A 15,634-nucleotide genomic window follows, 5' to 3' on the forward strand; every position below is an offset into this window, starting at 1 on the left:
TCTCCAGACATGTTTGATCGGGTTCAAGTCCGGGCTCTGGCTGGGCCACTCAAGGACATTCGTAGACTTGTCCTGAAGCCACTCCTGTGTTGTCTTAGCTGTGAGCTTAGGGTCATTGTTCTGTTGGAAGGTGAACCGTCACACCATTCTGAGGTCCTGAGTGCTCTGGAGAAGGTTTTCATCAAGGATCTCTCTGTACTTTTTGATCTTTGCCTCGATCCTGACTAGTCTCCCAGTCCCTGCCACTAAAAAACATCCCCACAATGTAACGGTCCTGACCTGTTTTATGCTGTTTTTGTATGTGTTTAGGTCAGGGCATGTGTTTTGGGTGGGCAGTCTATGTTATCTGTTTCTATGTTGGTTTTGGTTGCCTGGTATGGCTCTTAATTAGAGGCAGGTGTTTTGCGTTCTCCTCTAATTAAGAGTCATATTTAGGTAGGGTGTTCTCACTGTTTGTTTGTGGGTGATTGTCTCCTGTTTCTGTGTCAATGTTACACCATACGGGATTGTTTCGGTTTGTTCGTGCGTTTATGTAGTCTGTTCCTGTGTCGGCGTGCTTCGTGTATTTGTAAGTTCGTTTGTTCAGGTCTGTCTACATCGTTTTGTTATTTTGTTAGTTATATCAAGTATATTTCGTTTTCGTCTTAGTTTGGTCTGTTTTGTTTATTTAATAAATAATCATGTATTCACAACCCGCTGCGCCTTGGCTCGATCACTACACCTCCTCTTCTTATGAAGAGAGAGAGGAACGCCGTTACACACAACATGGTGCTGCCACCACCATGCTTCACCGTAGAGATGGTGCCAGGTTTTCTCTAGATGAGACACTTTGAACTATTTGGCCTGAATGCCATCTTGGTTTCATCAGACTAGAGAATCTTGTTTCTCATGGTCAGTCTTTAGGTGCCTTTTGGCAAACTCTAAGCGGGCTGTCATGTGCATTTTAGTGAGGAGTGACTTCCGTCTGGCCACTCTACCATAAAGGCCCAATTGGTGGAGTGCTGCAGAGATGGTTGTCCTTCTGGAAGGTTCTCCCATCTCCACAGAGGAACTATAGAGCTCTGTCAGAGTGACCATTGGGTTCTTGGTCACCTCCCTGACCAAGGCCCTTCTCCCCTGATTGCTCAGTTTGGCCCTGGTGGCCAAATCATGTTCAATCAATTGATTTTACCACAGGTGGACTCCAATCAAGTTGTAGAAACATCCCAAGGATGATCAATGGAAGCAGGGTGCACCTGAGCTCAATTTCAAGTCTCATAGCAAAGGGTCTGAATACTTAAGCAAATAAGGTATTTATCTTTTTTATTTTTTATTACATTTGCAAAAACTTCTAAAAACCTGTTTTCACTTTGTCATTGTGGAGTATTGTGTGTAGATTTCTGAGGATTGTTTTTATTTAATCTATTTTAGAATAAGGCTGTAACGTAACAATGTGGAAAAAGTGAAGTGGTCTGAATACTTTCCGAAGGCAGCACGTGCAGAACAGAGTAACTATTGTCAGCATTATTTGTGACCCATGAATCACATCCTTTCTATTTAAATCCGCTGTCTGTTGAATTCAGTGAAACCAGCCTTTGCATCAATGTAAACCATGCATTTCTCAACCGCCACAGGATCATTAACCAAGTTTCCATCCAACCATTTTAATGTGGATTAATTACCTGACGCATGAAAAAAAGTCACGACCAGGCTGATGAAAACATGAAATGTTGGTGAAATTGTATACATTTCCACAGACAATTTGTTCGTTCAACCTGGTAAAATAAGCGTTAAAAAATGGTAGGATCTTTTTGTGTCCGCAAAATGTTAGATGTGCGAAATATTGGGGGAAACACTTTTATGATCAAATATAATAATCATCATGTCGACGTAAACTTGGAGTCACGCAACAATATGTTGTGTGGTCCTACCTCCCACTACGACTCAGGAAAGTATGGAGTTTATTAGACTACAAATGAAATAAGTTTTGAGGAACTTCACAGGGTAATGAAAGTACATGGTGATGAGCTTGATGCTCCTTTCCAATAAATATCGAGGGTCTTATTCTGGTGACATGATGATCGATGCTTGGCTGCCATTTTACAAATAATCTTTCTCTTATCTATAATCATCTCATCATGTATGCCTAAACTAGTCTATACCCGTACTGTGTATCTGCGAGCTGTTGGTTAGAGAGCACGTGCCAAGACCAGAGTGTTATTTAATGCAACAGTTTTTAGACAAAGCCATCGGTAGAGTTGAAAATACGATGGAAACCAATTAAACTTCTATTTTTTATTCGATACATGGGAATTTAACCACAAGTCATTTGTATGTGCACTTCATCACACCCAGATTTTTATCTGCAACAAGTCAGTTTGATGGAAACATACTGTATCTGTAGTGGGAAAATACGCATATTGTATTCATGCAAATGTTTGAATATTCACATGAAAATCTGTTGCCAATTGGATGGAAACCTAGCTAATGAGAGAAACAGATTTGTCTATTGGGAAAGGCTCCTGGCATGTCCCTAATCACATTTGGCTACCTCTTTATAGCGTATCAATTATGCCACATATTGCAGTCACAGCTACAGTGCTGAATCCTTTGATTGAAAACATGGGAGCTGTGGTGCAACACTAGATGGTGTGCAAGATTTCTGAGGGCAGTTTGAATTACACACCCATCCACACACACACACACACACACACACACACACACACACACACACACTAGTTTCACTCTAAGCTACACTACCGTTCAAAATTTGTGTGTGGTGTTGTATATTACACCACAGAATGCTTTCAGGCAGACCCTGTTTGCCACAGAATACACAATAATACTTTTATTTACAGGGTTTACATACAAATCCCAGTGTCACCGTCTCTAATACTGAGGTTAGATTTAGTTTATCTGACAACTTTTTTAGGTTAACCCATTGTATCAAACAGCCACCCATTCAAACTTCTAAGTTCCAAGCAGCCATTTCTAACAGGTTTTGTTCTCCTATGTCTCTTGATGTCAGTGAAGGCTACTGTATATTGTCCCAGATTCTCACAGTGGTCCATAGAGAGATGAGGGTGTTGTGTCAGTGTGTCCTGTCTGACTCATATAGGCCTTGGATTTCCACGTTAATCTGCAGCAGCAGTGTTACTGCCCACAGCACCTCTCTCTCTTTCTTTCTCACTCACTCGCTCTCTCTTTCTCTCACTATCAACACATTCTCTCAGACACAGTTTGTTTCCCTCCATTAACACACAGGCTACCATGGCGAACCCGTAAACTTGGCTCTGTGTGAATTCCCTTTCTCCCTCAAAGTCTGTGTGTGTGTTCAGAGATGAACGGCAACTGTTTTCTTTTGGGTATTCCTGCTATGATATGATATTGGATGTGATTGCGGTGCTGTAATTTGTTAACTGTGACCAAACCTTCTTTTGTTGTGGGACGGATCAAGGCGTTGTTTTCCTCTGAAATCATAGGATGGGGTGATGATGCTGATTAGCACGAGATGAAGTATTTAGTGAAACCGGAGATGTGAGGACTTTGTTTCCCCTAACTTTTAATGTGACTGTTGGGCCATTCATATGAGTTGCTTTGTGATTCACAGTTTGCCAAAAGCATATTTTATATGATCTTTTATATAAAATATGTGGCTGCGGATCAGACTTTTCTGGACCCCTCTTCGGGACCTTGGTCAGGAAGAGGTGTCCAGAAAAGTTGTATTTGCAGCCTCTGGGCTATCTTTTATTGCCCCTTTATCCCCAAAACTGTTGTTGCTTTTAACATTCATCTCCTGACCTATCACATTACTTTTGATTTTGTTCAGAGTTGGATGAATATCCAAACCAAATAATGATAATTGTCCAGCTGCAGACCTTCCTCTCTCTTTTGACCTGTATTGAACAGCTCTGATGAAGGCCAAGAGGCCGACATGTAAGCTTGAATTAAATTAAAAAAGTGATACTAGCAAGAGCGGTGTGTGGCTTTCTCTTTCCTTTGAACAGTATTTCAGAAAAGCAGCAACACTGGCGCAGTATTGTGGCATGGGAACCTTCCTGTGTCACTCCTTGTTTTCCAAAAACACCACTTGAAAGGGCGCATGCCTCTGTGATCCCTACCCTTCAGCAGCCTCTTCAGGTAATCCATCCACAACACGTCCGCAACACTTCCACAACACGTCCACAACACTTCCAAAACACTACCGCAACATGTCCACAACACGTCCACAACACTACAACAGCACGTCCACAACACTTCCAAAACACTACCGCAACATGTCCACAACACGTCCATAACGCTTCAACAACACATCCACAACCCCACTTCAACACGCTGTCCCACACTGGCTTCAAAGAGGTGCCTCGGAAGTTGCTTTTCAACTACCAGGGCCAGACAATGGTAGAGCCGGTTCCCATCTCCCACTAACACCACTCAGATGCTTGTCATTGACCCCCAGCTGTGTATAACAGTAAGACTAGTTGTGATAGCCTCCCCTATCAGTGGTTTGGCTTCACATAGCATTACTCATGTCTGTGACTCGTCTGTATCAGTGTGTGCCGTCAATCGGAAGGGAATTTAATTAAGAGTAGTCTTCTTATTGACCCTCCCCACCATAAAAGGCATCTCCCAGACAGACAGAAGGCTCTTGGGGGGTCTGGATGCTGGATTCCATTTTTGACTATACACCCAACTATGTCTGGGGTCCAACCAGACGTTGTGGTGGGTGAATCATGGACCGTGTCAAGGTCTCGGAGTGCAGATGTTCTACAGAGATGTGGTACATTCATAACAATTGAGTGGGTGTACAGTATCTGTTGGTTCAGACTCAACCTTATCTCTATGGTAACTGTTACTGGTCATAATGATGATCAAAGAAGAAGACTATTACAGTGGAGATTTTCTCTTAAAAGCAAAAGGCTTTGTTGATGACACCTTTATAAATCCTTTATTTGGTCATAGGAAACAGAAGGGTATACATAAGTGGCACAAAGGTGACAATTAACTGACAATTATTTGATACAAAAATGTATGAAATGTGTCTGTGCCTGATGCATATTTTCTCATTTCAAGGCCAGGCAAGAGCCATTTAAAACAGGAAAAAGGTAGGACAGAGAGATCACTCTTTAATCTAGAGAGAGGGAACTTGGTGTGTGCATTCATTTGAATCTGGGATAGGTAGCAATACACAGTCAGGACCAAAATGATAGGCACCCTTGATAAAGATGAGAAAAATACTGTATTATTGTCACGTTGGTGGCATCGGACGGCTAACACGCTCCTCAGGGCGACTGTCTTGCCTCTCCAGCCAAACCAACAGCTCTCTCTCATCACTCTCCTCAACCACTCCTCGCTCAATCTGTCCCAATATTCCTCCTCGGTCTCTGACTCACCCCGCAGCGTCGTCGACCACCCCGTCGCCGACCACCCCAAAAAATTGGGCTGTCTTTTGGGCTTGCGTCGTGGCCGCGAACCCTGGCGTCGTCGTTGTCCTTCCCTCACCGCTTGCGTCAAGGCTTTCGTCTCCAGCCATAATTTCCTCCCAAGTCCAGAATGTCTTCTCCTCCTGGGCACGCTGCTTGGTCCTGTTTTGATGGGATATTCTGTCACGTTGTTCGTAATAATGGTCGGAACAAGGCGCAGCGTACGTAGAGTTCCACATTATTTATTAAAGAAAGTGAAACTTTGAAAAAAAATAAAAAAAATAAAGAATAAACGAACCGTGACAACACTGCAGTGCTAACAGGCAACTAAACATAAACAATATCCCATAACCCACAGGAGGAAAAAATGCTAATTACGTATGATCCCCAATTAGAGACAACGATAGCCAGCTGCCTCTAATTGGAAATCATACCAAAACCCCAACATAGAAAAACAACCTAGAACCCCACATAGAAAATATAAACTAGACCAATCCCCCTAGTCAAGCCCTGACCTACTCTACCATAGAAAATAAAGGCTATCTATGGCCAGTACGTGACAATTATAATTATAATAATAAATTGAGCTATATTTCATGGGAAAAAAATTGCATTTTATACTAATACAATTGCTTAGAGAAAGGCATTTTGTTAACAAAGACATTTTTCAAAAATCTAAAAAGATAAGGGCCAAGATTATTGGCACCCCTGTTTTCAGTATTCCATCACCCTCCTCTTGCCAGGATAATGACACAGATACTTTTCTAAAATGCTTTATGAGTTTGGAAAAAACATTTGGAGGGATCTATGACCATTCCTCCATATAGAATCTTTCCAGATCCTTGATATCCTTCGTCTGTGCTTATGGACTGCTCTCTTCAATTCAAACCACAGCTTTTCAATGGGGTTCAAGTCCAGAGACTGAGATGACCATTGCAAAATGTTGATTTTGTGGTCAAGTAACCATTTCTTTGTGGATTTTGATGTGTGCTTGAGGATATTGTCTTGCTGGAATATCCACTTCTGGCCAAGTGTCAGCCTCCTGGCAGAGGCAACCAGGTTTTTGGCTAAAATGTCCAAGTACTTGATAAAAATCATGATGCCGTTGACCTTAACAAGGGCCCCAGGACCTGTGGAAGAAAAATGATCCTATAACATCAACGATCCACCACCATATTTTACAGTAGGTATGAGGTACTTTTTTGCACAGTCTTCCGTTTTTCGGTGCCCAACCCACCACTGGTGTGCATGGCCAAAGAGTTGTATCTTCATATCATCTGACCATAGCACCGCCTGGAGTTTGATAAATGACATTGGCACTTGGATTGGAACCAATTTGAGCAAATGTATTAGTATAAAATAATATAATTTACCCTTTTTTTATACAATATACTGTATCTCAGTATTTGTATTATTAATTTTAGACAGCATTTTTGTTATCTTTATCAAGGGTGTCAATCATTTTGGACCAGACTGTATGAGGGCAGAGTTGGATAAAGCAGTGGTCCACGAAGAGCGACTGTGAGGAGTCAGATTTCAGTGTGAGGACCGGTTCAGTCTTCGAGGACTAAAGCAGCCTTTGTTTCATTTGCAAATGCGGGCAGTCCAAGTGAGGGGGAGAGCAAGATCTTTTTAAGAGGGAGTGAGTGAGGGATAGAGCGGGCTCCAACTCTTACCACTATCACATTGGAACAAGAGGACTTTTGTGTGGACTTAACAAGATCGAAGATGACTTCACGGTAAATTCGCACATATTTTACGCGCATTGAAAGTGTTTTGACAAACCGAGAATTGAACTCAGCTAAATTATTCACTTTTCCCCCTCTATCAGCAGCCTCTCCCTGTGGTCCTTTGGAATACATCTCGCCTTGTGGTACTGCCAACTGTCGACTGCATATCAGCTTCTGGACGGTATGTGACGCTCATCATTCCCCCCCTGTTCTCTCTCATTTGGATGAACTGGTTTAGTATTGTGAGAAAGTATTAAGCACAACTATCGCAAACATGCATCCATTCATTCATGCATGCATTGCTTAATAGTTAGATGAAATCACATAGTCTGTGCGAGTTTAGCTAAAGGGTTTTGTGATAATGCACATCATATTCTAAAATTCCTTGGTGCAATCGCCTTTGCGTAAAGTTCCAATTTTTAGGACACTGGTGCTGTGCAAGTATTATAGCGTTATGAAAGTGAGTGATGGGTCAGTAAATCCTGTCCTTGTTTTTAACTTGACAATACTTTTTTTACATTTCAGACTGATGCTTAAAACCTATTGAGTTGGTTGCGTCTTGTGGTTGTAAATACACCGCGCATGTCTTTGACAGCATCGACAACCAAGTGTTAAACCAATCAGTCATTATTCTTTGGGTAACGTGTCATTCTAGCAACGCTCTGTCTATCTCATAACTGTACAGTGCGACACGTTTTTTACGTGGAATCAGAACATGTCCACATAAATTTGGAAAGCTGAAGATGTGATGATGTAGCGTATCCACGGCTCATTTTCTTGTGGCTGGTTGTGTGGCTTGCTGTGCGCTCTGTCTACGGTGTCTGCGGAGACTTTCAATGATCTGTCACCGACTGCTCCGTGACTAATGGTAAAAAGTAATACAAGATGTGCGCGACTCAGCAGGTATTGACTGTGATAGCAATGGACACTGAAAGGAATTGCCACAGATCAAGGACGCAGACAGTAGATGGCTGTGTCTGGAAAATGAAGAACACAGGCTACCTGCTGTATCAGTAGCCAACCATGTAATTGAGTTGGAACAGTAGATGGAGTGTTGTATCACTAGGAATACATTTTCCGCATATAACCATCCAGTAGACCTCATTGGATGTTAGCTAGATAGTGAAGACATTTTACAGGACAGTTGGGACTGATTATGGGCCCAGGCCAAAGAAAAATGATACACTTTCAAGGGGAAGGTGTATATGTGTTTGTGATTTCGTGAATGTGTCTCTAATGACACGTCCCTGACATGGCTTCAACTTCAACTCAAGGTCAATGCCTAGGTTGATATTAGGCTTCTTCATTTCATTAGGGTTAGCGGTAGCCTATATACGGCTCCGTCTGATAAATTACCTGTGTAGTGACTGACCGATAATTACTGTCTCTCCTCTTCAATAGAATGGCACGCAGATTGCCATTTTGACAAGCTCTGGAGATCATAAAATCACCATTATGAGATGACCTCACAAAAAGCACCTTTGTTTTCGCTAGCCCCATAAAATAATTATGGGCTGCCAAGTCATTGTAATGTGGCCCCGGGAGCTTAATTGTTGAGCTCATTCCTTCTGAGTTAGAGTCACTTGGCTCTTACAAGAACAAAAATCTATATGAGCAAGCTGTCTCTAATTTTCTATGGAAAATAACTCTGAAGTATGATGACTTGTGACTGAGGAGAATGTGGAGCTGGGGAAAACTGGTGATTCTACAGCCTTGACAGTCTCCTCGACTGTATTTCCTGTCAGCTGTTTGTGGATGTGCCATATTTATAAACTTCTCGAAGATGATTCACTTTTTTGGAGAAAAAAATTATTCAGTGTGTGCTGCTTTTGCCAGCGGAGGCCATTAGGGAGAAATATTTCCAGGCACATGTAGGCTATGCAGTAAATACTCTAAAAAACAAAGCCGTCGCCTAGTAACGTCCCATCTCATGTATTTGTTGAAATCGAGCTGATATTATACATTTTGGGGTTTTGTGCTGTATCCTACCGCTTAGATCAGGGATGCCAAAATCATTCCACGGAGGGCCTAGTGTCTGTATTTAATATATATTTTATATTACTAATTAGTGACCCTAATTTATCAATTAAGTACAAGGGAGGAGCGAAAACCCGTACAAACTCAGCCCTCGGTGGAATGAGTTTGACACATGTGCCTTAGATACTTTTGACCCTTTCTTGTTCCTTAAAGTCAAGTCGAATGAAGTCAAAATGAATTCGTAACATGCACCAAATACAACGGGTGTAGACTTTACCATGAAATGCTTGCATGGAAGAAAAAAAAAAATAATATATATATATATAGTTTATTTTTTTTATTTTTTTTATTTCACCTTTATTTAACCAGGTAGGCAAGTTGAGAACAAGTTCTCATTTACAATTACGACCTGGCCAAGATAAAGCAAAGCAGTTCGACACATACAACACAGAGTTACACATGGAGTAAAACAAACATACAGTCAATAATACAGTAGAAAAATAAGTCTATATACAATGTTAGCAAATGAGGTGAGATAAGGGAGGTAAAGGCAAAAAAAAAGCCATGGTGGCGAAGTAAATACAATATAGCAAGTAAAACACTGGAATGGTAGATTTGGAGTAAACATGGAGTAAACAATAAACAAGTCAATGACACAGTAGAAAAAAGAAAGTCTATATACAGTGTGTGCAAAAGGCATGAGGAGGTAGGCAATAAATAGGCCATAGGAGCGATTTGCAGTGGAAGAATGTGCAAAGTAGAAGTAGAAATAATGGGGTGCAAAGGAGCTAAATAAATAAATACAGTAGGGGAAGAGGTAGTTGTTTGGGCTAAATTATAGATGGGCTATGTACAGGTGCAGAAATCTGTGAGCTGCTCTGACAGCTGGTGCTTAAAGCTAGTGAGGGAGATAAGTGTATCCAGTTTCAGAGATTTTTGTAGTTCGTTCCAGTCATTGGCAGCAGAGAACTGGAAGGAGAGGCAGCCAAAGGAGGAATTGGCTTTGGGGGTGACCAGAGAGATATACCTGCTGGAGCGTGTGCTACAGGTGGGTGCTACTATGGTGACCAGCGAGCTGAGATAAGGGGGGACTTTACCTAGCAGGGTCTTGTAGATGACCTGGAGCCAGTGGGTTTGGCGACGAGTATGAAGCGAGTGCCAGCCAACGAGAGCGTACAGGTCGCAGTGGTGGGTAGTATATGGGGCTTTGGTGACAAAACGGATGGCACTGTGATAGACTGCATTCAATTTATGGAGTATGGTATTGGAGGCTATTTTGTAAATGACATCGCCGAAGTCGAGGATCTGTAGGATGGTCAGTTTTACGAGGGTCTGTTTGGCAGCATGAGTGAAGGATGCTTTGTTACAAAATAGGAAGCCAATTCTAGATTTAACTTTGGATTGGAGATGTTTGATGTGAGTCTGGAAGGAGAGTTTACAGTCTAACCAGACACCTAGGTATTTGTAGTTGTCCACATATTCTAGGTCAGAACCGTCCAGAGTAGTGATAATGGACGGGCGGGCAGGTGCAGGCAGCTATCGGTTGAAGAGCATGGATTTAGTTTTACTTGTATTTAAGAGCAGTTGGAGGCCACGGAAGAGTTGTAGAGTTGTATGGCATTGAAGCTCGTCTGGAGGGTTGTTAACACAGTGTCCAAAGAAGGGGCAGAAGTATACAGAATGGTGTCGTCTGCGTAGAGGTGGATCAGAGACTCACCAGCAGCAAGAGTGACATCATTGATGTATACAGAGAAGAGAGTCGGCCCAAGAATTGAACCATGTGGCACCCCCATAGAGACCGGCAGAGGCCCGGACAACAGGCCCTCCGATTTGACACACTGAACTCTATCAGAGAAGTAGTTGGCGAACCAGGCGAGGCAATCATTTGAGAAACCAAGGCTATTGAGTCTGCCGATGAGGATGTGGTGATTGACAGAGTCAAAAGCCTTGGCCAGGTCGATGAATACGGCTGCACAGTATTGTTTCTTATCGATGGCGGTTAAGATATCGTTTAGGACCTTGAGCGTGGCTGAGGTGCACCCATGACCAGCTCTGAAACCAGACTGCATAGCGGAGAGGATGCGGTGGAGTTCGAAATGGTCGGTAATCTGTTTGTTGACTTGGCTTTCGAAGACCTTAGAAAGGCAGGGTAGGATAGAAATAGGTCTGTAGCAATTTGGGTCAAGAGTGTCCCCCCCTTTGAAGAGGGGGATGACCGCAGCTGCTTTCCAATCTTTGGGAATTTCAGTCGACACAAAAGAGAGTTTGAACAGGCTAGTAATAGGGGTTGCAACAATATCGGCAGATCCTTTTAGAAAGAAAGGGTCCAGATTGTCTAGCCCGGCTGATTTGTAGGGGTCCAGATTTGCAGCTCTTTCAGAACATCAGCTGACTGGATTTGGGAGAAGGAGAAATGGGGAAGGCTTGGGCGAGCTGCTGTGGGGGGTGCAGTGCTGTTGACCGAGGTAGGGGTAGCCAGGTGGAAAGCATGGCCAGCCGTAAAAAAAATGCTTATTGAAATTCCTAATTACAGTGGATTTATCGGTGGTGACAGAGTTTCCTATCCTCAGTGCAGTGGGCAGCTGGGAGGAGGCGCTCTTATTCTGTATGGACTTTACAGTGTTCCATAACTTTTTTGAGTTGGGTTGCAGGAAGCAAATTTCTGCTTGAAAAAGCTAGCCTTGGCTTTTCTAACTGCCTGTGTATATTGGTTTATTGGTTTCTAACTTCCCTGAAAAGTTGCATTTAACGGATTTCACGGGGGCTGTTCGATGCTAATGCAGAACGCCACAGGATGTTTTTGTGTTGGTTAAGGGCAGTCAGGTCTGGAGAGAACCAAGGGATTCTGTTCCTATATCTGTTCCTGCTTCTAAATTTATTGAATGGGGCATTCTTATTTAAGATGGTGAGGAAGATTGGGGTCACGGCGATTCAGACAGCTAGCCGGGCCATGGGTAGCAAGCTGGTACGAGATGGAGGTCTGTTTTTAGCCACCTCGTGCGTTTCCGCGGGTAGATTAGTGGGGTTCCATGTGGTAGATTGGAGCAATCCAATTGGCAAAATAGTTATAGTTATAGTGGCCCAAGAAAATTGTCCGATAGACCTATTCAGATAGCAGCCGATAAGACAGCTAACGATTAGCGGGCCGCAGATGGGCGTTCAGGTTACATCGCGACGGAGGGGCCAGTTGGATAACTCCCTCGGGCAGATAACGTCGGTAGTCCAGTCGTGAAGGCCCGGCTGGGCTCCGCATCGGCAGTAAAACGGGTCCAGATAGGTGATTGTAGCCCAGGAGTGGCTGATGGAACTCTTCAGCTGGCTAGCTCCGGAATAATTGATGTTTGCCCCGGGACCGACGTTAGCCAATAGTCACTTGGATAGCAGCTAGCTAGCTGCAAGTTCCAGGTGTAAATGTCCAGAGCTTGCGGTAGAAATCCGGGGATAAGGAGAGAAAATAGGTCCGGTATGCTCTGGTCTGAGTCGCGTTGTACAAAACTGGCGATAGCTTTTCGAGCTAAAGGATAGCTGATAACCACCAACCGTGGTTAGCTGAATACTAACGTTAGCCAGTGAACTGGCTAGCTTCTGGCTAACTTCTGGCTAGCTTCTGTTGTGGATTTCAGATTTGAGGTGTATAATACTTTTTTTATTTATTGGTGAGGCGGGTTGCAGGAGAGTGTTTTGAAGTCGAGTTTTTAGAAAAAATAAAATAAAAAGATATGCAAAGAAAATATGTAAATATATATATACACGGGACAAGATGAGGACAAAGGACGTCTGACTGCTATGCCATCTTGGAAATTAAGAAAGGAATAAAATACACAAGAATTAAACTATGTGTCCTTGTATGCTTTATATCAGTGACAGGGACTAGCCCTAATGGTTTTCTTATCAGCCTAGTCCTGGACAAATACCTGGTTTAAGTGTGTGTCAACGTAATGAGCTCTTACACATACCAGGAGAGTTTACTTTATGAGGTATTGTCATAGATAATTAAATTGTTTTTCTTTTGGAAACATCATAAAATTAGTTTGTGGGAATTCACTCATGGTGATTTGTTGCTTTTAATGCCTGGTAATGTGGAATTTATCTGCCGGCAGGCACAATGCACCATTCCAGCCTTTGTGTGCTACCCCCAGTCTAAATGCATGTTCAAGTGTTTCCAATTCAGATAAAGGTTGAAGACTGCTGCCTCTTAAACGTAAATGTCCTAATGATCAATTCTGCAATAGACTAACTAGAGCGTCAACATTCACCACTTGAAGGTATTATGTGGAATTTCATCAACATTGGAGCAAGGACCGTAAAATGTTAGATGCTTAGGCCTACAGCACATGTGGAGACAGTCTACTCATGTTAATGGTTTATTAGTTAGGGAAGGGGGGTGGAATCTGGCAGCCTGATCAGTGTTGGCACCTTCCACACATGCAGAATATTCCCTTAATGATGATCATGGGACTATTGTAAATGAATATCTGAGACACAGAGACAGGAAAAAGACCTTCAGCTGTTCAAAAGAGGAGCACAGTGATGCATCTCCAAACAGTAATATAATAATGGAGTTTAGTGGAGGCCTTTATCCAAAGCTTGCATACATTTTAAATATGGGTTGTCCTGGGAATCCAACCCACTATCCAGGCACTGCAAGCGCCATGTTTACGAACTGAGCTGCAGAGGACGACAGTGCTGACGTAACTATTTTCCTGTGACCTAGTCTGTAATGTAGCCTACATACTTTGTCTAAGAGATAACCATTGGAGTAGATAACCATTGGAGTAGTCGTTGGAGGAAAGAAGTAATCCCATGTGTTTCACTAATGCCCCTAATGATGATGATGATGATGCGGTGGCGTAATTACACTTGTTATGGTTTTCAGTCGCGGCTCCTGCCCTCAGTTGACCCGGGCCTGACAGTAACGTACTGTATAGGCGAGAGCTGGGAATTATTCAATACTGACATGCTTATGCCATGTGGGGACCACCAACTGAGGGTCTATTTATGGGAACAGCACAGTATGCTTCCTAAAGAATTGTCAACGTCTGTACTGTGTCTCAGGATACTACACTACACAGATCTACTAGACAGATAAGAGGATACTATATATCACTCTGAAGCATGGCTGTGTGTGTGTGTGTGTGTGTGTGTGGTTGTGTGTGGTTGTGTGTGGTTGTGTGTGTGTCTGTCTGAATACTCTTAATTCTGGACCAGTCCCATGGAGCTTTGAGCCAGAGAGGGGCTTGCATAGTTTGAGTTTCTCCCCCCTGGGCTGCTTCCATGTCGGGCTAACAGAGAGAGAGAGGGTGGCCTCCTGCCAGGCTGCTGAGTTTAGCTGTAATGAAGGATGACTGAGTGGCAGCTCTGTCTTGGTTGTGGTGGCAGCAGGCTCAGACGTACAGTAGCAGGGCAGACTGCATCACCCCTCACAGTGGCATGACCAATAATTATTGTCAACAGACTCAACACCTCAGTGAAGAGAACTGCACTGACATGACATGTGTTGCCCTATAGTTGTTCACCCCAAAATCAAAGTTTCATGCCTCAAAAGTGGTCCAAAGTGGAGCTGAGTTCCTACTAGCGAGCTTTACATTTTTTGGGGGGGGGATTATATATTTTATTTGATCACAAGATCATGCAAAGATACAATCATTGATATTTATGCATAAGAACAGCTTCAACAACAAACACAAATATATATCAACAATGTACAATATTAACAGAAATACAGTAGTTAGATGCTAACGGATTTGTGTTCCGAAATGGCTTAGCATACGAGAAAGGGAAAATACAAAAACAGGATAGTCACTTATGGCAGAGCATTAGTATCTGAAATACCACAAATAGATAGTGATATTGTTCTTTTTTACACCATGTGTCCAAACTCCCTCCCACCCGCCCTCCCGCTCCATCCACCCCGATGTTCCTCAATGATATTGTGGTTCATGTCATATATATATAAACTCAGTCAAAAAATAAACGTCCTCTCACTGTCAACTGTGTTTGTTTTCAGCAAAGTGTAAATATTTGTATGAACATAACAAGATTCAGCTACTGAGACATAAACTGAACAAGTTCCACATACATGTGACTAACAGAACAGAAATTGAATATGTCCCTGATCAAAGGGGGGGTCAAAATCAAAAGTAACAGTCAGTATCTGGTGTGGCCACCAGGTGCATTAAGTACTGCAGTGCATCTCCTCCTCATGGACTGCACCAGATTTGCCAGTTCTTGCTGTGAGATGTTACCCTGGTGGCTGGTGGCATTGTCATGCTAGAGGGTCATGTCAGGATGAGCCTGCAGGAAGGGTACCACATGAGGGAGGAGGATGTCTTCTCTGTAACGCACAGCGTTGAGATTGCCTGCAATGACAACAAGCTCAGTCTGATGATGCTGTGACACACCGACCGAGACCATGACGGACCCTCCACCTCCAAATCGATCCCGCTCCAGAGTACAGGACTCGGTGTAACGCTCATTCCTTCAACGATCCACATGATTCCGACCATCACCCCTGGTGAGACAAAA

General features: G+C 43.0%; 1 protein-coding gene across 3 annotated transcripts in view; it reads left to right on the forward strand.

Annotated features, from left to right (window-relative positions):
• Nucleotides 1-6,824: 6,824 nt before the first annotated feature.
• Nucleotides 6,825-15,634, forward strand: part of LOC129859257 (collagen alpha-1(XVIII) chain-like) — an 86,576-nt gene continuing 77,766 nt past the window's right edge. For 2 of the 3 annotated variants that reach the window (XM_055928792.1, XM_055928795.1), the window contains exons 1-2: nt 6,825-7,141; nt 7,234-7,313. In XM_055928792.1, the coding sequence (XP_055784767.1) occupies nt 7,131-7,141; nt 7,234-7,313 (91 nt within the window). In that variant the 5' untranslated portion in view covers nt 6,825-7,130. The remainder of the gene's footprint in view (nt 7,142-7,233; nt 7,314-15,634) is intronic. The other variant, XM_055928793.1, reaches the window with a different exon arrangement.

This window comes from Salvelinus fontinalis, chromosome 7, assembly GCF_029448725.1.
Source record: "Salvelinus fontinalis isolate EN_2023a chromosome 7, ASM2944872v1, whole genome shotgun sequence".
NCBI lineage: Eukaryota > Metazoa > Chordata > Actinopteri > Salmoniformes > Salmonidae > Salvelinus > Salvelinus fontinalis.